General features: G+C 32.6%; 1 protein-coding gene across 4 annotated transcripts in view; it reads right to left on the bottom strand.

The window, feature by feature from the left end:
- LOC130655923 (uncharacterized) overlaps window positions 1-24962 on the bottom strand; it is a 96275-nt gene that overhangs the window by 26731 nt on the left and 44582 nt on the right. For 3 of the 4 annotated variants that reach the window (XM_057458737.1, XM_057458739.1, XM_057458740.1), the window contains exons 12-23: window positions 24223-24603; window positions 23799-24143; window positions 21623-22081; window positions 21094-21231; window positions 20618-20845; window positions 18694-19035; window positions 9590-9955; window positions 8850-9176; window positions 3552-4082; window positions 3147-3394; window positions 2755-2875; window positions 928-1300 (exon numbers count right to left, since the gene is read on the bottom strand). In XM_057458737.1, the coding sequence (XP_057314720.1) occupies window positions 928-1300; window positions 2755-2875; window positions 3147-3394; window positions 3552-4082; window positions 8850-9176; window positions 9590-9955; window positions 18694-19035; window positions 20618-20845; window positions 21094-21231; window positions 21623-22081; window positions 23799-24143; window positions 24223-24603 (3859 nt within the window). The remainder of the gene's footprint in view (window positions 1-927; window positions 1301-2754; window positions 2876-3146; window positions 3395-3551; window positions 4083-8849; window positions 9177-9589; window positions 9956-18693; window positions 19036-20617; window positions 20846-21093; window positions 21232-21622; window positions 22082-23798; window positions 24144-24222; window positions 24604-24962) is intronic. The other variant, XM_057458738.1, reaches the window with a different exon arrangement.

Below are 24962 nucleotides of genomic sequence, written 5' to 3'. Positions count from 1 at the left end.
AATTTTTGTCCATTTTTGTATTCGCCCTCCATTACAGAAAGAAGCCCCTAGAGTTCTCAAGGCCAACGATCTAACATTAAAATTTCCTGGATAATTAAATTACCAGAATTAATCCTTCCACAGACCCATTTCCACACCCATTTTCCTTTCACAAAATATACATACCAAATTACAGAATAAAATGAAAACAAGATTAGTTTTGAGTGGACTTTTAGTTTGCAGCAAAGTAGTGCATAATGATTTCTTTACTTCCATTATTTGAAAAATTAGTTTGTCAAACTTAGTAATAATACAGGATAATTGCATGTATCTCCCAGACAGGTTCATTTCTATAGTTCGTCTATTATTCTTGGTGATAAGTGAGGTAAGTATACTAGATAGCTTTATATTATGAAGATATGCCAAGCTGGTTTATTTCAAACAAAAATGAAAATTTAAAGCTGTTTATTAAAATTGGTGATGTTGCTGGCATATAATCAGTATCTCCAGTTATTGAGTGTACCTTATTTTTCAAACAACATCTATAAAAAAAACATTAACTAGACTTACTCACAGTTGATCTACTTTAAGGGGTGACTCATGCAATTTATTTTTCCATGTTGGACAAAGGTAATTTTTAGCAATATTTGAAACATTTTACAGACTTAAATTGACTTTTTTACGTGGTAGGAAAAGTTGAATCATTTAAAATCTACAAAGGGGTAACTTTTTTGTCACACCATTACTACCTATACTGCCAGTTTAAAGCTGTAAAAGTCATATTCTGTTGATGCATAAATGAAAACGGATATGGAAATGGAAATGGTTCTGGATAACTACTTTCCAAAGATTACTTTTTTAAATCCTCTACAAGACGGCTTTTTGAGAGAGCTAGCTTATTTGGACAGCTGATATTCACAATATATTCAAATCTTAATTATTTCTTACCTTAGTCCCATTTTATGCCCAAGGAGACAAATAGAAAAATATTTTGAGAAATCACGTCCCAAATTAAAAATGTATTGTGTTTTATTTAATGCCACTGGCTTCAAATGAAACAAAACAGTCAAGTTCATGTCAAATATTAAGGTTCTAAGAAGAGGGACATTTGTCTTGGATGGTTTTCCAATTCCATGCGAAGAAAAGCCATATTTATCTGTTCCAAAAAGGTAGGTTAAACTTTGTTGTTGTTCAGCTTCTTGATTAGCCATTCGGAAAGGACCATAATCTTTTAAATAATGTTCTTTTGTCGCAAAAGGAAAAAGATATTTAGGTAAAGGATAACCTAACTTCTTTATTATTGATCTGTACGATGCCATATCTAAAAGTTAAGAAATTCACCATTTAATATCTGGTTAATTTTTCACTATAATTATAACGTTAACCAATCAAAATATGGTATGTTTTTTTTGCAAGCAGTGACTGACAACTTTAATATGATCTTTCATCTCTTTTCTTTATACAATCCATTAGGATTTGTTGCAAACATTTAAACAGATTAACGTCAATAGCATAATCTATAAATTCTCTTGTATTGTATCGTGTTGCTTCTCCTGAACACTTCATTTCTCTTTACCATACCATTGCTTATCTTTCTAATAATACCTTTATTCTGTTCAAAATTGCACAAAATATCAATGAGGAAAATATTATTAAAAGGAAAAAATCTAAGAACCAGGAGAACTGTCAATTTCTCCTGGGGCTAATGACCAGTGAGAATAATATTGGTTTAATATGTTTTTAACTCAATAATTTATGATTAGCTTCTTTTCACAGTAATATACCAACTATGGTAAAACAATTGATTTAAATAACATCAAATAAAAAGGTGGATACATGGAAAACCACTACATTTTTGGTTATGTTAAATGAGTTTTGAGGATACTAATGACCTAAATTCCACAACAGAAAATTATTTAGAAAAAAATTATTATTTACAGAAGTCTTAAATGAGTGAGTTTCAAGAATTTCTGAATTATAAAAATCAAAATTTTCAAGCATTGCATCTAGTGATACAGACGTAAGACAATTGTTGGCATATCGGTTCCTTTTTTTTTACAAAGTTAAAGTCATTACAGGACCCTATTAGATAACAGTACCATTTTGTAACTGGTTAGGCCATCCTGTGAAATATAAAAGGTACTATATCAATGCAATTAGAATGCTAAGGTGATTAGACAATGATTGCAATGAGTCTAATTTATGCATTGTCCCAGCTTTCAAAAATGGAATCACATTTATCTGTATTTTTCTTCCCAAATCAGAACGTTATAAGTGTTCTGGAACTCAAATATAAAACAAGCACCCTTGGCATAAAGACTTTGAATGTTTGGATATTACTTTGACATTAGTGATGTGATACATTTACTTGGTTTCAGTCTTTCTATTTTTAAACAGTACTTAGATTGTAAATAATAAACATATGGATAATGGAATATAATATATAAATAATGAAGAGAGTACAATTAAGTATTGGGAATTTTTTTTTACCAGCTTAACGTAAGCACAATTGCCGTCTTTCATAAGAGTATGATCCTAATTAAAAGTAAGATTTCTAAGGTTTTTTAATTCATAAATATACACTGACAAATAAGGATCAGGTAAGCATTAAATTAACTTACTTCATTAATGGATTAACTTGAATTCCAATCTTAACTGCATAAAATTTAATTTTATGTTTAAAATATTTAACTACCTGATATTTTATCTGCCCAAGTTTTGGATGCCTAATTTAAAAATGAATTTAAAATGTATGTTAAGCTGGTATCTACATACCTGAGGAATTGTAAGATGAAACAAAATTAGACGGCTCAACCACAGATGAGTTGTATAGTTTAATTCGATCAATAGCAACATGGCCGCTTGTATGTTTGTTGTACAAGACATGAAATTCAATCTAAAAGAATTAAACAATACAAGTAAAAGTTCTAGATGTTCCTTACGTAAAATATGCTGATACAATGGAGATGTTCTTATGATTCGATTACCCAGTTGACATCCATATTTTATATCTTTATATTGTTTTTCATTTATACTTGCATTTAATGTTAGATAGATAATGTTAGATTACATAGATCGATATGATTTTTAGAAAAAGAGTAACATCTATCGAAATAAGAAAGAAAAATGGCATTAAATATAAACTCAAAAGATTAAATTATACATACTTTATATACTGAACTTGGTACATTTGGCAAAATTACATGTATTTCTTGCCACTGGTTTTGATTAACATTTGATTGGTAAATAATCTGTGGAGTTTCATGTGCAGCATTAATTATCCATACAAAAAGTGTTCCTGCATTTTCTCCATACATATGAGACCAGAAAGACAAGGTGTTATACGACGTTCTGTAAACATTGGAAAATGTATCATAATACTCCATCAGTTCAGCTTGAAAATACAGAAAATTATCTAAAAAAATTTGGAATATTCCAACAATTATTTTTGTTACCACTGAGAGTGGACATCACGTGGAAAGGACCAACAACAAGGGGTTGGAACTATGTTAAAAAGATGCTGCTTCTGTTTATTTTAGAACAAATAATAAAATCAAAATCAAAATACTTACTTGGTTTTTGGTTTTTATAATAAATTCTCAAAGCAGAGTTGTGTAAAGATGACTCAAAATTGAAAAGATTGTACGCTTCCTCCAAAAAAAATATTAATTTAAGTTCTTTTCCATAAAACCAGTCTCCATTCACTGCGTGTTGGATCAAAGTGGATATGTCAGGAGATTCCATTTCTCTGTTCAACTCAGTAAACTCCCAAATGACAGGCTTAATAAACTCAAAATATTTGGTAAGGTTTCCACAACTTGTAGGGACTTCTTTTAACGGTATAATGGAGTATTTGATTGGTGACGGTGGAACTATTGGGTCATTAAAAACAAAATCCACAAAAGCTCTTGAGATCACTACTTCCTTTTCTATGTTCACATTAAATGTCAGCATAAAATGTCTGTATGAATTTGGTGTGAAATGAATTAGTTTATTAAACTGTGAAAAAATTTCACAACTCTCTCCTTGTGACAGCTGAGATTTCCTTATTATAAATTTAGCTGTTGGTTGTATTCCACCAGAATTTAGATAAGATTCTTCTTCTAAAAAAGAAACAAAAAGCAACATTAACCATAGAAAATAAAATATTGTCTATACCAGGCCTATCAATAAGGGGGAGCCATTGCTCTTACTCACCCAAAGGCTCCCCCAATTCTGAGAAATGAGAAACTAGCTGAACCATTAATTGCTCCCCAAATTCCACAAAAAGTATCTCAGCTGAGCAATATCTATTCATCTCACATGAAAATCAAAGCTTTCTTTCTTATTATTTGCGGAAAAATTACTAAAATATATAAAAAAAGGTAAAAAATAGTAAGATAAGATAGATAAAAAAGATTTTGTAATTAAATATGTGTTTATAAACTTATTCTATTTATTCAGATTACTCACCCAGTCTAAATTATTGTAACCTTGGAAGAGCGATTTATTGCTTAGGTGTTATTTTCTTACTGATAGACTTGCTATGTTAATAGATAACTTTCATGTTTCTGTAACAGGCAAGGTGGATGTGTTCCATTTTCTTTTAAAATCGCTGAAAAAGTTATGCCTTATTTGTCAATACTTTAGATGTTACCACGTTAATGCATTTAGACTGACGTCAATAGCATTTTTATAATAGTGAATTAATTTCATTGCATTTTAAGTTTGACACTAAATAACTTTAAAACGGTTGGAAGTAACTAACGTCATCTCCTGCCTCTTCCGAAAGCTTGGTCAACAGACTGGTTTCAAAACAGACCAGTTAACTAGGTCATCAAAACCCTTATTATCTCAATTTCTTTAATCGTTTGTCAAAAACATTATCCTATACATTTTCTTTATCAGCATTCCAAGCTCAACATAATAAAGGCAACTGATGAACAACTTTCTCAAAAAACATCTTTTACATTGGTGGGAGATTGCTGATGTCAGCATAATTCATTTGTTCCTTTCCATCATTCTTTTACCTAAGTGGATTTTTCCACGGGCTCAAAGACTAGTCTATATAATCATACAAAACTTTGGTGCGTCTGTATGGGACTTGTGTAAAGAGGATTTTATTTTTCATAGTTTTCTCTACCTAAGTCTATAAAACATGACCTACAAAATTGTTCTGTTAAAACAATATTGACGTCAAAAGAAAGTATATCAAGAATAGGGAAGCTATTGCATTGCTCTTTTAAGTTTAAGTGAACATAACTGGCGTCAACTAATGCACGAGTAACTAGGGACTACCCAAGACCAAAAGGGGACCAACTTTCTAAAGCTGTGTTAACCTACCTGCTTAGATAACAGGTTGATGACATCATAGCCTTAAACTTAATATCTTTGTACCCTTCATCAAAAGGACACAAAAAAAATTTGTGTGTTGACGGGACATTGTTGACATTTTCAAAGTTCAAAGACAGACTTGCCTAAGTGGGTTTTTTCACAGGCTCATTGCCTAGTAAGCGTAAGAAATGCAAACCTGTCATGTCAATGTCATCAGTGAGAGCACTGTGGAGCACTATATACAATATACAACGAAATGACTGATTATTCTAGATTTAAATTTAGTATGTTCTGAATAGTGGATTTTTGACATTTTTGTCTAAGATTTTATAAGTAAAGACGATATGCAAAATCTTTTGTGGGGAAGGAGGATACGTGATTTTACCGGAAAAATTAAATTTTGTTTAGCTCTGGAAAGCTAGGCTAAATTCATTGCTAATCTTTTATTCAGTTAGGTATAAGGGCTTCTTATTGTAGCCAAAATTATTTATTTTTATGTTTGGTATTGTGGCTATCTATCTAGCTTTTTAATTATATCTGGCTTAAAAGAGAAATCAGCCAAATGCAGTTTAGTTGCACTACAACTTTTAATTAATAATTCTTATGCTAGATGCAGATACCTTTCATTACTGTCATAAAAACATTTTCTACAAATAAAATTGCAGAAATTGTTTGGCTGCACATTGTGTTTTTATTAAAACTAAAGTGAGAATATAGTTCTTTAGAACAGTGTAATATGCCTATACAAATGTGAGACACAGTGTTATAAAGAGCTAAGCGTAAGGAAAAGGGTATAATACCTATACGGATGTGTGAAATTTTTTACCTGTACTAAGCTGCTGCTGAGAAGGAGTAAAATTTATTTTTTAACCTTTCAACGGGACCATTTTTCTGAAGAAAAATAAAAAAACTTAGCTAGCTGTTTTTGCTATGACGGGGTAACAAAGAGTTGTAAACTGTTTTTATTTTAGCTGAATGTGCAGAAAAGTTATTTTTTAAAAAATATAATATACCCGAAACACAATAATGTTGTATACGCTTCATTAGACTTACAACATACATGCATACCTGTAATGGAGCGTTCCACCTAAATGTGTGGAACAGTTTACAGTTTTTATTAATTGTTCCACTGGGTAACAATTTTACTTGTGGCTTACTTTAGGGGACCTGCCTAGTATTTAAAAATTACTTGTGTCAAACTGTTCTCTTTTGATAAAATATTTAGCTAGAGGCACTTTGCCAAAATAATTAAATTTTGTAAGGGGCTATTTCTTTCGCACACAAGAATCGGTTCTGAATGCTCCAAGTGCTCCAACTATCATTTCTTTGGTAATTTGGGGCATTTAGAATCGAATCTGGATGAACTCCTCGAGAAGCAGTTCACTTGGAGCATTTAGAGCACTCAGAACTAATAATTTGACTTATTACGGTCAAAGCCTTCTTGCTCCGAAAACCCATTTCTTTGGTGCACATTTTTTCGCTAGTGAAACTCTTGCAGTGAAAAACCATTTTGAATACTTTACATAAATTAAAAAACCATGGGAGACGGAACTTAATTATACGGAAAAATAAACAAACAGGACAGCTTCAAATGTAAACACAACTTGATTAAAAGTGAAAGCGCGATGTCATTTAACACTTCTTGCGAAGATTACGGTTTATATTTACAGAATAAATGATGAAACAGGAGAATTATCTACGATAGATACAAGCGCCATAGGTCAGTCGCCGTCTCCACCTTCCATCCCTTTTAGAAATTTAAAGCCATTAGCTACTTCGATTATGAAGGCCAAACAATGTTAACTGGGACCAAACAACACATAATTGCCTTTGATACTCGACGTATAATTCTGAGTACTGTTGACTCGGTAACATCGAAGCGATCAGCAATGCTACGAAGTGGTTCCTTTGATGCACAATACCACAGAAAAATACATACTTGTTTGTGCAACTTGACCATTGGTCTTCCACCACTATTTGATTTAAAAAACTGATCGAAGTTGCCAATCTTTAAACACAATGATTCAACTGATGTTTTTCTCAACCTAAAATGGCTTTTAAATGTGTCATCGGTATACAAGGGTATCACTGTCTCAAAGTATCCTGGTATCCTAACAGCATCAACATGATCGGTAGAACTAATTGAAGCAACCAATGGCAAAATTAATTCAGTGATATCCTCCGCATTTCTTTTATCTTCTTCATTTTCTAATTCTCAGAAGGCTAAAAGCGCTAGCGGTTTCGCTTTTGAAACAGCCATATTTGTTTACAAATGAGCCGTGGTTTCTTTATTATGCAAAAATTATGCAAAAATATAAGCTATATTTTTAAACCACATAAAAATGTTGGAGCACTTGGATTCGGTTCTGTGTTGTTTCTTTGGTCACCGGAGCAGTTGGAGCATACAGATTTGAATCTCAGGTATGAAAGAAATAGCCCCTAAGTGTTGCAAACTGTAGGTTTTGAGCATTTAGTTATCAGCTTTTTTGTATGACACTCAATGTAACTTGTTGAAACAACATTTTTAGTGATTTAAATTCATATTCGGATGTAGTAGTTAACATTATTTTGTTTTACTTTTAGCATTGTCAAAGCAAGTAATTTTATTAGGGTTAACTTTTACATGTTGTTATATACCAACGTTTAAAAAAAGGAACAGTCAACAGTCACAGACTGCCACAAATTTGACATTTGACGTTCTGATTAAGGCTGGTGAGAACAATACCTTTTCAGAACACACAAGATGATATAAAAAGATGTTAAAAAGAATAAAAACTTATTTACAAAAGAGGCAAATTTTTTATTTATAAAGATAGAGAATTAACCAAGGTATTATTAGGCTAGCTTGATGGCTTATTTCCAATTAACAATACACTTAATGGATATATTTATACTACTTTGTATTTAAGTCTACTAATATAAATATTTTTGGTTAATTTTTACCATGGACCATCAGAGGCTAAAATTGTGTTATTATTCTAAAGTTGTTTAATCCTCCAACCTGCCTGTTTTGATGTCGTCAAAACCTTAAATGTTCAATATCTCTTTAGCAGTTTGTGAAAGCACACAATCCCTATATATTGATCACTGTTTCAATATTTACACAATAAAGACATGTTAATTAATTTGTCAAAAAATATTTTTTATATTGGGCTGATTATTTTGACCCTAATGTCTTCTTAATGGCATGTTGAGAGCATGCTATGCTATACATTTTATTGATCAGCAGCGGTTAAAAATCTACACAATAGAAGCAGCTTTGATATCTAAATAAAACAATTCTTTAACACAAACAGGTGGATACTGACTTGAACTAAAACGCTAACAATAATGAAAACAGGTTTTTAAATGTTTGCGAATAGTTTTTGTACATTGGTAGGTTATCCTTGACATCATTTAAATCTATTTTTTTATCTTTTGTTTCGCCTAAATAAGTAAATATTTCCATGGGAAAATTAACTAGTTAAACATTATAAAATAAATAAAAATTTGCATACTTAAGCAATACCGATTATTACAACTAGTGTTTGGGCAAGGTTTTAATGCTTAACACATACCTTTACATATAAGTGGAGCATTATTTGAACATGTATATGTAGAGACACAGAACCTTGGAGGATAAACCCCAGCACAGTTTTCGGTCTTTGGGTCATTCTCACACCATGGCAAATATGTTGGAGCCTTTCCATCAAACCAATTAAAAATATTTCCGACTTTCTTTAAACCAACGTACGTTGCAGTAACCCAATGCATAGCGGATGCCATGAGAAGTTCAAATTCATATTCATTATTGAATTTAGGTAATTCAGATAAAAACTTTGCACACGTTTTTTCTGAAGCTGCATGATCTTGTATAGAATAATGAGATAGTCCTGGTACAGAGACTAAAAAGAATTTCAGAATTATAACAAAATGCCTTTCGAAACATGATGATTAAGGGCATTTAGTAATTAGCAAAAAAATAAAAAATACAGATAAGCAAGAATATTTCAATATCTTTAGTGGCCTCCAGTGAAATCCATCCAGTAAATATAGGTTTCTGTGATTTTCTGGGCTAACCACTTTAAATATTTACTATTATTATTATTTAAGAAAGATGGTAACAGAGTCTAATGGACGAGATTTAGATAAATAAATAGGAAAAAACAGCTCTTAAAATGTCAATGACATTTAATAACTGCTGCAAATTACCATTGTTACTAATAATTTCTAAACTTACATTGCAATTGTCTTTCCTTTAAAATTTGGGAAATGAATTCAGTTAATAGTAGTGCTACTCAATAAGTAATTAATATACCTTGTAGGATTGGATATTGATGCACTCTGCCATCACTAGCTAAACCTATAATGTACTCATCGTCAACGATGTCAATATTAAAATATTTATCAAAAAGTATTGTTTTTGGTCCCACTTTCTTATATCTACCTTCAACGTGCATGAAAACTTGAAAATTGTCAGTCATTACGTAGATAATACCATATTTTGACACCACAAGTTGAATTATTGTGCTAGGCACTCGTGGTAAGTCTAAAAGAATAGCGTGGTTTGTTGTGGAAAAATATATCATTTGCCTGTCTTCACTATAAGCTATTACACGTTTATTGTATACATCACATTCAATAAACTTGAAGTTGCCATAACGGATTGCAGTCAAGACATCACCTAAAATAAAATCATCTCATGTATGTTTTTAGCACAGAATTTTACTTGTTAAATGAATCAGTTACTTTAGTTTTGTTGCATAGTAAACTATTTGACATTTGAAAACTTTCTTTAATATGTACTGCAATGGCAAGGAAGTTATATTTCATTTCTTTGTAAGCAAACCCTAAAAAAAAAAATCAAAACTTAAAATATAAGCCCAGATAAGGAATTTTTTTCATTCGCACAGCCTTTGTTCTATGTCCTAATTTTATTGGCTGTGTTAGACATTTTTTTCCTAACACAACATAAAACTTAATTACCACTATTCTTTATTTTTTTGTTTTGAGAAATAATTCTATATCACTCGAAAGGCAACAGTTAGGTTTTTAATTTGTTTTAACAATAAAAATACTGTAAGCATACTCTAACACTAGTTGTGTTTTTTTGCATAAGCATATCCCAGCCTGATTCAGAAATTTTAATTCCTTATAAAAAACATAAATTCTTACTTCCTTATAAAAACCATGTAGGTCAATATCTATAATATAATACCTGCATACGTTTGTTCGTCACATGAAATGGTATCTTAAGTAGTGAGAAGGGCTGGAGGCGGTATGTGAACCTGTGGATTTTTCCACAGGTCACCAACTTTATAATCAATTGTTGAAAATTTTGTGTTCTTTTGTGGAACCTTTTCCTAAAATCAATTGTGTTGAATAATCTTTGAAGGTTAATTCAGTTGTTTTAAGTAGGTGTGGTAATGTGTTGTCATATATAAAAATAGTTGATTTAAATATAAACAAGCAGAAAAAGTTAATTCCAAGATCCATTGCAAATGATTTTTATATCTCACTATCATCATTCTTGGCTTAACGTCCGTTTTCCATGCTAGCATGGGTTGGACGGGGTATATTAATGACCCTCTTCCAATCTGATCTAGACTGTGTTAGATCTAAAACCAACTTCCTCTGAATCAAGTCTGTCCTTATAACCTCCTGCCAAGTCTTTCTCGGTCTGCCTTTCTCGGTCTGGTCTTTGCCCCAGGAACTATCAAATCTCTACACTTTCTTACCCTATTATCCTCCTCCATTCTTTCAAAGTGCCCCAGCCAATTCAATCTTCTTATCTGGATACATATTTAACTCTACGGATACTTAGCCTGCTTCTTAGCTCATCTGAACTTTTTCTGTCTCTTAGACTGGCGTTACACATCCACCTAACCATGCTCATATCATTCCTTTCTAAACGATCAAGATCTTCCTGCTTCACTGCCCATGTCTCACTACCGTACATAACACTTCTTACACAGGCCTCATAGAACCTACCTTTTGCCTCAATTGACAAGACTCTGCCATTCAACAAAGGAAGTAAATCTCTGAACTTTTACCAAGCAGAACCTATCCTGCAAGTAACACTTCTTCCAACACCCCCTTCACTGCTCAACATATCACCAAAGTGACAGAAGTTCTCAACTATCTCTAACGAGCCACTGTTGCACATCATTAAAGCTGGAAATACCTTATATTCTATAATCTCACCTTTGCAACGCTTGCATACAAACTGAATGTCAGCTCTTAACCTTCCACCAATACTACTGCACTTTTTATGTACCCAATGCTTGCAAGTTTGACAAAAAATTGAGTTACTACCAACCCCATTCCTGCAAACTCCACAAGGCCACTTTCCAACTACAAGGTCACACTTGGCTGCAATGCTACCAATCATGACTTTAGACTTTGCTGTGTTCACCCTTAGCCCTTTCTCTTCTAGTCCTTTCTTCCACTTCTCAAACTTTTTAACTAATTCTTTCATCGACTCTGCTATGAGAACCAAGTCAATAACTCCCATGGACAACCTGTTCTGAACTCCATCAACAGCACTTCTAAGACTAGAACAAACAAGAAAGAACTAAGTACAGAACCCTGATGTACACCAACATTTACACTAAATTCATCACTAAGTGAATCGTTAATCCTGACACAACTTCTAGCATTGCTGTACATAGACTGTACCACTGTAACTAGCCACTCATCCACACCTAATTTTCTCATAGCCCACCGAATAACTTTGCGTGGCATTCTATCAAAATTTTTCTCTAAATCTACAAAGGTAAAATAGAGATTCTTTCTCTTTCCTAAATACTTTTCCTGAAGCTGTCTGAATAAATATATTGCATCTGTAGTGCCACGCCCTGGAACAAAACTAAATTGCATCTTATCTACATCAATTCTTTCTCTAAGTAACTTATCAATCACTCTTTCAAGAACTTTCATTACTTGATCAACCAACTTCAAACCTCTATAGTTACCTCTTTCTAATGCATCACCCTTGCCCTTGAAACAATTCACTATTACACTCGACTGTCACTCACTCGAAATAGCACCATCCTTTATAATCTGATTAGCAAGACTTGTAATAAGCTTAACTCTGATATACCCAGATGTTTTTACCATCTCTGCAGCGATACCTGATACACCTGCAGCCTTGCCAATCTTCAATTTCCCAATAGCCTTCACTACCCATTCTGTCTTGATCTGCATAGCTGGCCCTTCTACAACATCATCATCAGACAAATTATCCTCATCCCAATCAAACTCAGTGTTAGGCAACCTCTGATAATAATTCTTCCAAGCTACCCTTTTCTCCTCCTCCGTGCTAGCCAAAACACCTTCATCATTACGTATACACTTCTCACCTACAACATCTTGATTAGTCTTCTTCATTTGCTTTGCTATCTTGAATATCTCATTGCGCTGGTATTCCCTTCTTAACACATCTGTGAATCTGTTTCACTCTGCTTCTGATTTTGCCTTATACACTGCTGTACGAGCACGACGCTTAGCTTCTAAGTAAATATTTTTACTACCACCTGACTTCCACTCTTTCCAAAGTTTCCTCTTTTCCTTTATACACTGGTCAACCTCATTATTCCACCACAAGGTCTGTCTATGTCTAGTTGGTCCTTTCGTCCACCCCAGGTATCATCAGAAGCTTGTAGAAGACAATTCTTCAAAGTAGTCAGAGTACTTTCAACATTGTCACATCACATTGACCATTGTGGGATAACTGGTGAACTTTGGTACTAAATTTTCTTGCTACAATCTCTTCCTTCAGCTTCCAGACTTTCCGACGGGGCCTGTACTTCCCCTTGGCTTCCTTAACACTCTTAAAGATAATATCACAAACCAGCAACCTATGATGGGAAACACACTCTTCCCTCGATAAACTTTCACGTCCTTCACCACTTTCTTGTCTGACTTTATAACCAGGAAGTAATCTATCTATGTCTTACAACGACCTGACTCATATAGTATCGGCCTACTCTGTTAGAGTTTCATTCCAAACTCAAGCAATCTCTCCCCTTCGTTATTTCTGCTCCCAAATCCAAAGCCTCTATGCACACCTCTATAACCTTCAGATGACTTCCCAGCATGACTATCAAAGTCGCCACCCACCATGACAAGTTCAGTGTCTCCAAACTTTGATGTGACTGATATTAATTCATCATAAAACTTATCTTTATCTTCCTCACTGAGTCCACACTGTGGAGCATACTGACAAAAAAGTGACAGAAAGGACTGTGTGCTTTTTTAAAGTGACACCATCGCTATGTGGCATTTTATGGGACTTCCACAATCGCCCCTTTATACAAGGTATGGTGGAGGACGTTCAAATCGTCTCTTGTCTCTTAAAGAGACCTTTCACCAAATATCTAATTCTTGCAATACATTAACTGATAAAAACACTCCATAGGATAAAAAAGTTACGATGTCAAATTTTACTGTTAGTCCTGATAGAAAATACTAAATACAGGAGAACAAATTTACAACACAATCATTGTCAAATTTGGTCTTTCAGCATTTGGTTCCTGTACTTAGTCAATGTAAAGATCATCAAAACGCATGTTATTCTTGGCTAACTACTCGGAAATTTACTCAAATATTCTCTGCCAATTTAAGCCGCGCATTCTCCTGTTTAAGAAAAGAAAACTTCTGATCATCACAATTTTTTCTTTACAATAATTCTACAGGGACATTCTGCTTAGAATTAAACAGCTCTGTTTTAAATGTTATCTCAAGTGTTAATAAAAGTATTAAATTAAATAACTGCAAGAACACTAAGCTGAAAACCGTTCGTTCTTTATTTTTAATTGAACTAAAGATGGTTAACTAATACAATAATATTACCGATTAGCCTGTGGTGTACCCGAAAATATCACCCAAGGTTCAAGCGCCAATTGAGATTGCGAGGTTGGTACAACAACCGAAAAGAAAGAGCTTTTAAAGAATCTAACACAGTTTTCGTCTATATGTAATTAAAGAGAGTAGTACATAGGTTAATTTACAATTGTGTTACTGGTTAGTGCTGAAACACGACTTAAAGGGAAATTCCAGTGGAAATCAAATTTTCTCTTTTTGTTTCAACAATACTGAGGAAAGCACAAGAAACCAAAAACAATCACTTTATTTGTTTTTATATTCAAAATTGCTGTACTAACATCCACAACTTTATTATTTGCTCATGAAAACATAGACATGTGCAATTTCATCAATGACATCGCCCAGAAACTTTTTTTAAAAAAGTTCCTGATAAAATAGCTTTCAAAGCAAGGTAGGCTGTTTATGTCACCTACAAAGTGATCAAAGTATTTACATTTGTTTGTTCGACTTTACAGACTGTTGGTTTTTAAGAGAATTCCATGCAACAAAGTTTAATAGAAAATATTACGCTAATGTTTTTAAGTAACACAAACCTGGGTGCTGGAAACAAAAATTACTATAAACGCTAGAAAAGCCCACTTTAACGTTATAGCGTTAACATGAGATAACACTATAGCGTTAATTATCACTACAAAATAGCGCTAATGTTGGCTAATTACTTTGAAGAATTGTCTTCTAGAAGATTGTGATGATACCTGTGGGTGGACGAAAGGACCAGCTAGACATAGACAGACCTGGTGGTGGAATAATGAGGTTGACCAGTGTATAAAGGAAAAGAGGAAACTTTGGAAAGAGTGGAAGTCAGGTGGTAGTAAAAATATTTACTTAGAAGCTAAGCGTCACGCTCATACAGCAGTGTATAAGGCAAAATCAGAAGCAGAGAGAAACAGATTTGCAGATGTGTTAAGAAGGGAAGACCAGCACAATGAGGTATTCAAGATAGCAAAGCAAATGAAGAAGACTAATCAAGATGTTGTAGGTGAGAAGTGTATACGTAATGATGAAGGTGTTTTGGCTAGCACAGAGGAGGAGAAAAGGGTAGCTTGGAAGAATCATTATCAGAGGTTGCTTAACACTGAGTTTGATTGGGATGAGGATAATTTGTCTGATGATGATGTTGTAGAAGGGCCAGCTATGCAGATCAAGACAGAATGGGTAGTGGAGGCTATTAGAAAATTGAAGATTGGCAAGGCTGCAGGAGTATCAGGTATTGTTGCAGAGATGGTAAAAGCATCTGGATATATTGGAGTTGAGCTTATTACAAGTCTTGCTAACCAGATTATAAAGGATGGTGCTATTCCGAGTGAGTGGCAGTCGAGTGTAATAGTGAATTGTTTTAAGGGCAAGGGTGATGCATTAGAAAGGGGTAACTATAGAGGTTTGAAGTTGGTTGATCAAGTATTGAAAGTTCTTGAAAGAGTGATTGATAAGTTACTTAGAGAAAGAATTGATATAGATAAGATGCAATTTGGTTTTGTTCCAGGGCGTGGCACTACAGATGCAATATTTTTACTCAGACAGCTTCAGGAAAAGTATTTAGGAAAGAGAAAGAATCTCTATTTCGCCTTTGTAGATTTAGAGAAAGCTTTTGATAGAGTGCCACATAAAGTTATTTGGTGAGCTATAAGAAAATTAGGTGTGGATGAGTGGCTAGTTACGATGGTACAGTCTATGTACAGCAATGCTAGAAGTCGTGTCAGGATTAACGATTCACTTAGTGATGAATTTAGTGTAAATGTAGGTGTACATCAGGGTTCTGTACTCAGTCCTTTGTTGTTTGTTCTAGTCTTAGAAGCGCTGTCGATGGAGTTCAGAACAGGTTGTCCATGGGAGTTATTGTAGGCAGATGATTTGGTTCTCATAGCAGAGTCGATGGAAGAATTAGTTGAAAATTTTGAGAAGTGGAAGAAAGGACTAGAAGAGATAGGGCTAAAAGTAAACACAGCAAAGTCTAAAGTCATGATTAGTAGCATTGCAGCCAAGTGTGACCTTGTAGTTGGAAAGTGGCCTTGTGGAGTTTGCAGGAAAGGGGTTGGTAGTAACTCAATTTTTTGTCAGAGTTGCAAGCATTGGGTACATAAGAAGTGCAGTAGTATTAGTGGAGGGTTAAGAGCTAACATTCAGTTTGTATGCAAACGTTGCAAAGGTGAGATTATAGAGAATAAAGTATTTCCAGCTTTAATGATGTACAACAGTGGCTCGTTAGAGATAGTTTAGAACTTCTGTTACTTAGGTGATATGTTGGGCAGTGAAGGGGGTGTTGGAAGAAGTGTTACTTGCAGGATAGGTTCTGCTTGGAAAAAGTTCAGAGAGTTACTTCCTTTGTTGACTAGCAGAGTCCTGTCAATTGAGGTAAAAGGTAGGTTGTATGAGGCCTGTGTAAGAAGTCTTATGTTGTACAGTAGTGAGATATGGGCAGTGAAGCAGGGAGATCTTGACCGCTTAGAAAGGAATGATATGAGAATGGTTAGGTGGATGTGTAACGCCAGTCTGAGAGACAGAAAGAGTTCAAATGAGCTAAGAAGCAGGCTAAGTCTCCGTAGAATTAAAGATGTTAACCAGATAAGAAGATTGAATTGGCTGGGGCACTTGGAAAGAACGGAGGAGGATAATTGGGTAAGAAAGTGTAGAGATTTGATAGTTTCTGGGGCAAAGCCCAGAGGCAGACCGAGAAAGACTTGGCAGGAGGTTATAAGGACAGACTTGATACAGAGAAAGTTGAGTTTAGATCTAACACAGTCTAGATCAGATTGGAAGAGGGTCATTAATATACCCCGTCCAACCCATGCTAGCATGGAAAACGGACGTTAAGTTGAGAATGATGATGATGATGATGATGATGATGATGAAGAAAGTGCAACATGTAAATAGTAGAGGAAAAATGCCTTTAAACTAAGAAACTAACAACATTAAGAAAGTTAAAAAACATACATTTTTTTCAGGGCTTTTTTTTATGTGAAATGGCAAATTATAAAGCTATCTAGCTAACGATTCCAGAGAAGCTACAGATTTAGAAACAGTACGAGATAAAAGTTATTTTTTATGTCTAAAGTTTCTTAGCTTATGTTGTAGTTTATTATAAACAACATTATTCCAAATTTATTCGGTAGAATTGAATTGTGCCAGGACATAATTTTTGATGCATTGAATTTTAACAGGATCAAGCCTGGCACAACCTCTTTTTCCTGTTAAGTTGGACTTTTTCACAACCTCATACGGAAATTCTTTTACTGTGACATCATTTTACAACTGTTCAAATTGCACACCAGTTTAAAATTTATTGTTCAGAAATTTGCAGTAAGAAATATAATTTTGTGGAAAGTAATTTTTGGGAAAGTTTAACAAAAGCTTATTGGCATTAGACAATAAAGTGGATTTCATGATAAAATTTTGTGGATCACAAAAAGTATCAGCTTAATGAGATAAAATTAGCAAAAATAGCTCTAGAGACAAAACTGATAAGCAACAAACTGAGAAAATACAGTCCACATCCCCCTTACCATATTAGAGTAACTTACAACAAGAAGGTAAACCTTGTGTGTATAATGGTAATGCATGCAATTAATATAAATTTTTAATATAAAAAGAATAAAAAAATAAATATAATTCTTAATATAAAAAGAGCTTAATTTTTTAATATTCTATAAAGCGATGCACTTTCTCTGTTACTACAACTTCTTGTTATTATGGTATTCTAGTACAAACATTTTTATTGCAAAGTGACTATTCAGGTTTAAAAAATGCAAGACACTATCTTAAAGCTGGTTCTCGGTGACGATTGTGTTTGTTCTCTTTTCATTATTAACCTTGCTACTAGCAACTACTTTTCTAAGCAATAATACTGAATTTGGCAAAGTCACTAGAGAATAAAATGTTCGAAAAACCACTCTTGTTTACGGGGTCTTTTCTGATCTAAAACTGCATATGGACTTCACACTAGGTCAAGTTTATTAGGAAAAAAATTGTTGGTAAATACATGGCAAGAGCAGGCATAAAAAATGATAACAATTATTTTCACATCAATTGAGCAACACAAAAACATCATATAGTAGACAGGCATTCTATATCCAGAACATTTGGTGACATCAGCTAATTATGCAATTTACGGCATGACTCTACTCTCCTTCAGAATAACAAAACGGAGGCAAAGATGAGTCACAAAATGTACTTACTAAAAAAACAACTTAATTCGTTGGGTTTTGATTTTAATAAACAATATTTAAAAATTATTTTTGTATTCAAAAATATGATTACTTTTAAAGGGGAGATTTTCATCTTGTGTTTCAGGATACCTTTATGAATAAAAGATGTGGAACAGCACTTTGCAAACTGTTGTCACAAGTACATAATAAAAAAATGCAATTGCAATATTCAAAAACAAAGATAGCAAGTTTGTAGTTTTTATTTAATATTAGAAATAAATAGCAAGTAGTACTTTTGAGTTTATGCAACAAAACATGGCTCCTCTAATCCCCCCTTAAAATAAACACAACAACTAGTGTTTTTAATTATGATTAAAAAACAGTAAAAACTCACCATTTTGTACAAAGATATCTTCAGCATTATCAATTATAAATGTAAAATTATCACAGACTGTAAAATCTTTAATTCCATCTGCTTTCTTCACAAGTATTTCATCTTTCCAAAGGAAAAGATTCTGATCCTTAACAATCCAAACATCCTTATCAATAAATTTAAAGGAATGTATTTGAGTGTTAAGAGAAATAGCATGTTCCCAAATTTTTGCATGCCGTGATGGTCTTGCAGGGTGTCGATATATTCTATTACGCCAATTGTTAAAAGCGTACCACATTTTGTTAATAGGGTGTATTCTAATATATAAAAGACCGCTCGCAGTAGTTTGTGCACCAAAACGAACTAAAAATAAATGAATAAATTTATATATTTCAGGATAACATAAAAAAATTATATTGCAACTTTTAACCCTATTCCTGCTGGGCTTTTTGGGGAATCCTTAATGTTGGGTGCTGAATTGGCCTCCTTTGTAATTTCTAAAGTTGTTGATCTATACAGATTAAACTTACCTAAATGCTGTGTTAAAGTAACAACTTGCTTATGTTAGCATTTTTGCTAATTATATCATGAGATATTTGGAAATGGGTAAAAATTAACTCAAAGTTAAGATTCAGAGAGTATGTAGCAATACATACTAAAAAGTCCCCTAAAGCTTACAAAAACATTTTTTTCAAAAAATACCTGCAAAATTTTATTCAATTTAAAAAATTGGTTACCGTTACAATACTGTCCAATATTTTCTCAGAAAAACTCTGGAAAATTAAAGTTAAATCAAAGTTAAGAAAAGTTGGTTTCAATATAGGCAAATAAATGGAAAAGAGTTAAAGAGACAAACAAATGGAAAAGAGTTAAAGAGAAGAAGAGTGGCATGAATAGGGTTTTGTTTACACAGCCATTTAAGTGATTGCACAAAATACAGCTCAAAATAGTACTTTCTTCATTAACCAAAATACAATACCCTGACTATGTGTGTTTGTTTATTCAAAATAGGCAAGTTGGATAATGTTTATTTTCCTTTCAGGTAGCCAAAAAAATAATATTATATTTGTCAATGTGTTAGGCTGAGTCAATAAATCAAAGGAGAACTAACGAAAAAACTACATATATGCTTTAGAAAAACATATTTTGAAAACAACATGGCATAAAAATCTTTCTATTTTGATGTCCACAATTTGTGCCCATATAACAATAATTACATTAACAGTCACGGTAATTGTCAAACAAAAGCAAACTTAGTTTGTACACGTTGTTGATTTGTTACATCACATTGATGGATGTAGATTTACTTACATCATCATCTTCTCAAAGTAATTTAAATTGTAACAATTATCAAGTGTTAAGTCATTATTGAGTGAAGAGTTCAGAGCTTCTTACGCTTACATAATCAGAATATGCAAAGAAGGAATTACAAAAATGGTTAAGGTAAAATGCAAAGTTTGAGCAATAAAAAAGAAAAGTTAAATTTTAGTAGAACAACATCATCATCTAATAATTTAATAAAAATATAACTACAAAATACTACTACTTCCAAACACAAAAATTTTGAGATTATTTTTGTTCTATTGTTTCTAATTAATCTTTAGTTCTCCTTTAAAATAGAATAGTAAAGCCATTGCATTGTCCTTATAACTTTGAGGCCAAATCAGTAGGGTCATTATTATTATGATTAACATTTCAGGTTCTACCCAAAAAACGTATTTTTGTACATTCGGTTTATTGTTGACATAGTTAAAATTTTTAAACACTATGATTCTATACATTATTTTTAGCAGTGTTTCAAGTTGTGCAAAATACTAACAATCATACTTCTCAATATTCTTTGCCTCTTTCACTTAAATATCATTTTTTTAAATAAGTGGACTTTTCCACAAAATAAGTAAAATTGGAAATACAATACAATACAAGCATAATGTAGGGTAACAACCTTTGGTTGGCAGGAAACATGACTTTTGTCTTTGAATCTTTTCATCAACGTCATACATATCAAAGACACAATAGCAAGTATTATTCATATATAAGACACCATTTATGCTGTGATTTTTTTCACTTTCAGTGCTGCACTTGTACACACAGTGATTTTCACCAGGGACTGTATCATATTGAGAAAACGTTGTAGCTATTGGAGCACCACTGATCCAATCACATACAATATCTATAATGATATTTTAACTATAGTATTGAAAACATATTGTTTTATGAAAATTCACATGTACATAGATGGGTGATAATACATCCTTATTGTTGATAGCCATTGGTTAGTTAGTTTTAACCTTTATAAAGACACACACACACAAAAACAGGCAGAAAAAATCCCCTTATAACTATCACATCTTCAACAATTTGAGAAACTGTAAGTTATTCTTCAATAGCATACCTTTAGGATAGGTTATCAATTCTTACCTTCAACAGGTTGTAGTAACATGTCCACATCTTGGCATGGCGCAGTTGTGTTTGTACCGTGAAAGCAAGCTGAATTTATTATTTGATAACCTGCATTTTTTTTATTTTCTGAGTAATGTTCTGAAAATGTGATCTCGTCTAGAAAAAAAGGTAAGGTAATACTAACTAGTGAAATCAACAGATATAAAAATTTTCGACAGGTAAAACAGACATTCCTGTTTGTTATTCGAAAAACTAAATAGAAAATTCAATTGTTACGATTCTTTATTTACCATTTTGTCAAGTATCTTTCTTTCCCAAAAAATTCCCGTTTAATCAGTTCTTTTAAATAACGTTTTTTTGTTTTTAATGAATTAATCATTAAAATTTCTATTGTCTTTAATCGTGCAAAATAATGTCACTAACACAAAGATATACAAAAACAAAAGTTTACTGCTCTATCCAATCTATTAGGTCTTTTAATTTTTATTTTTTGTTTGCAGTGCAACTATATTAAAAACTTTTATGGATTATTGTGCAAGCTCTTTACCTTTTGAGAAAAGTTCAACAAAATCGGAATCTTTTAGCACATGTCGCCACAACTGTACATCTGAAAGTTTCATTTGTAGGTATCCATACAAGTGGTCATAAAAACCCACCAGATTAACAAAATTAAACATTGAATGTATTACAATAGGTAATGCAGTATTGCTAAGTTGTGAGAAAGCAATGCAGGATCCAGTTGCTATGTGTTCTCCATTTACAAAAATTTTTAGTTGTTTTTCTTTTCTCACCCATGTCATACCATAAAGTTTCCAACCAGAGGTAATTTTAAAGCTTGCTTCGCAGGATACGTCTGTGCTTTTCAGACCCGCTGACATTATGATTTCAGAATTGATTTTGCTGGCAGAAACATGAAATCCTTTACCAATCAGATAGCCTTCAACTGAATGTAAGCCGGATGATATGATTGGAATTTTAGGTGACATATCACTATCAAGGTTTGTCCCTGAATATAAAATTATGCAATAAAAGATAATAGGTATGCTTACATATAACAAAAGTTAAAGTCTGAAAACAGTCCTGAATAAAGTTTTTCTTTGTCATAATTTTCTGACATTATTTTGTGAGAAATTAACGCGACAATAAAAAAAGAAAACAAAGTAGTAACAGCACACATTAATATTTTGTCCTCACATTTTTATAGTATTCTAGTAAATACCATTATACTAAATGTTTACAAAAGCCAGTGACATTTAAATACGGGTATGTTAACACAAAGAATTTTATTTTTCATAAACATTTGCAAACATCAGTTGAGTAATTGCCTGGTAAAAATTGCAATATATATTATTTTCAGGAAATTCGTTTCAGAACAGACGGTTTGATGCCAACAAAGTACCTTTAAACCCTCTGTAACTGTTCGTCACAAGTACATGATCATATACATTTTGTTTATCAGCATTTCAAGCTCTATCACATTAGAGGCAACAGCTAAACAAATTATTTTTAATAATTTTTTGTTTATGCACTGCTGATGTTTTCAAAAAAGTGGATTTTTCCATGGGTTTATTGACTAGTCTCTTATAACAATACAATAACGGTGTCTATTTCTGTAATAGGCAAGGTGAATGCATTCATTTTCCTTTGAAGTAGTTAAAAAAGTTTGTTTAATTTGTTAAATTTATTGACGTCATATCAAGACATAATGCATTTCAAACTGACGTCAATGTGCTTTCAGTCATTTTTAATGTGCATGAAGTCATTAAAAAATGTTTAATAATAAAATCAGTTTGTTTCTTAGTGTTTTAAGCCAAAAAAGTTCTCTGTTTTATTGTTTTGTTGCTAGTTTCAGTTTCGAAAATTGGAAAAATAATTTGTGATGAAAGCTATTGAGGATGGTGAAAAATAAAATATAAATTCTTTTGAAAGATAAACTCTGATAAAAAAGACTACAAATTAACGTTTAGTTTTAACATCTCAAAGCATAATTTCTCTCCATGTGAACATATAAGTTTAAAAAGGGAAAACTTTTGTTTAAGATTTAAAATTAAAACAATTTTGTTTTTCATGTGAATCCAGCTTTAGACCTTAAATCTGAATAAAAAAATCTTTTGTATGGGTTATTGATGATTGGTTGTTGACGATGTCGTCAGGTGTCCATGCCTGCCACCTTAACCAAGTGTTTGTTTTTCCGCAGAATGTTGAACTAGTAAATTATTTAATAATTTTCATGAAACTTCCATTACCCCTAGAAACTATGGATTTTTGGCAAAAATTTGTTAGTCTGCTTATCCTTACAAACAATAGAGTTCACATGTATGCAAGAATAACAATCCCATTGTTGAACAATTAATTAATCAATATTGTTGATAAATTTATCATTAAGGCTGTTAAAAAAAATCAATTTGAAAGAGGTATGTTAACATTTCCTATCAGCCAGAAATAGCAAACAGCAGATAAGTTTTAAGCTAGGGAGTTTGAAAAAATGTTATGTTATAATAAAAAATGATAATACAAAACTCACGCTTATTAAAAATATGTTGCTGAAATTTAGAAATCAGTTTGTCTTGTGAAATTTCTGAAATTTGATATTAACCCACTATTATTTACAGCTGCCTCACTAGTCTGTTTGCTGTATTTCTGTTAAAAATATTTTCTAATTCTTTGATAGTCTCCTCTAATTAATGAGAGTCTGCAAAATAAAACACAGTGAAATAACTTACGTTTTCTACATATGTATCTCGCAGGGTTGCATGTAGTAGAAATTTCAAGTCGTCCACTAATCCACACAACACATCCCAATTCAGTAAACACCTTTGGTACAGTATCAAATTCTACTTTATTAAATGGAGAACCATCTAGCCATGTAAGCCCTTTATTGTCTCGTTTAGACACTCCAACATGAAAAACATTGTCTGTTATCGAATGCTTCTGAAGAAATTTAAAAATAATTTCCATTTCCAATAGGTTTCTCAAGCTTATCATGTCAAGATTAAGGTTTTTACATCCATGTTCTGCCACTTTTCTGCTAACAACAGCTTTTGACACAACAAAATCATTATCATAATCTAAGAAAAATATGTTACTACAATCAAAACAAAATTCGATCTAAAAATGCTAGATATAAGAGGATATAAAAATACTAACAAGTTGTATGTTTAAGGTATAAAGCGTCTGTAAATCGTAATATCTTTAGGTGATTCAACACAGCTGAAAGTGCAATGTTAGACATTTCAACGCCATCAGAAACAAGATTATAGCCAGTTTGGGTGTGCTTCACAGCACCATTATTCACATTAACTTCAAATTTGGTATGATTATTGCACACATCAGACAACTGCAATTTACAGGGTTCGGTTGTACAATTTACGGCTACACATTTTCCCGTATTTGCATGCACAAGATGTCTTTTGAGTGTTACGAAAAACAAATCTTCACAACTGGATGAGAGTTTGAAATGGTTGTTAATATCAACCATTACACAAAGATGATGGGAGACAATTAAGCCATGATGCGGGACTGTCTTGCCTACAAAAAGAAAAAAAGAAAAATTGGTGAAAAACATTCAGCTCAAAATATTAATCAGATTTTCTTATAAAGCCTGGTTAATTTTATTCGTATTAAAATGACTTTAAGCCAATCAAAGTTAGAGCATAGTTCATTTCCACAAAAAAAAATATTCATGTGGAGTAATGATGAATCTAATAGGGTATTTCTTGTTACTGTACCATTGCTAGTAAAAACCACCCTTTAAGTTCTATTGGGCAAAATGGAATGCTTGATCTTATTTTGGCTCCATTTTTTTCAACAAAATATCTGGCTATAAGAACCACAAATCCCACAATTTTAAGAAATTTTTTATTTCTTCCGTCTTTTGTGCTACTTGT

Source organism: Hydractinia symbiolongicarpus, chromosome 8, assembly GCF_029227915.1.
Source record: "Hydractinia symbiolongicarpus strain clone_291-10 chromosome 8, HSymV2.1, whole genome shotgun sequence".
In the NCBI taxonomy this organism is placed as follows: domain Eukaryota; kingdom Metazoa; phylum Cnidaria; class Hydrozoa; order Anthoathecata; family Hydractiniidae; genus Hydractinia; species Hydractinia symbiolongicarpus.
The sequence above is the reverse complement of the archived record's forward strand: the minus strand, read 5'-3'. Positions and strand labels throughout refer to the sequence as shown.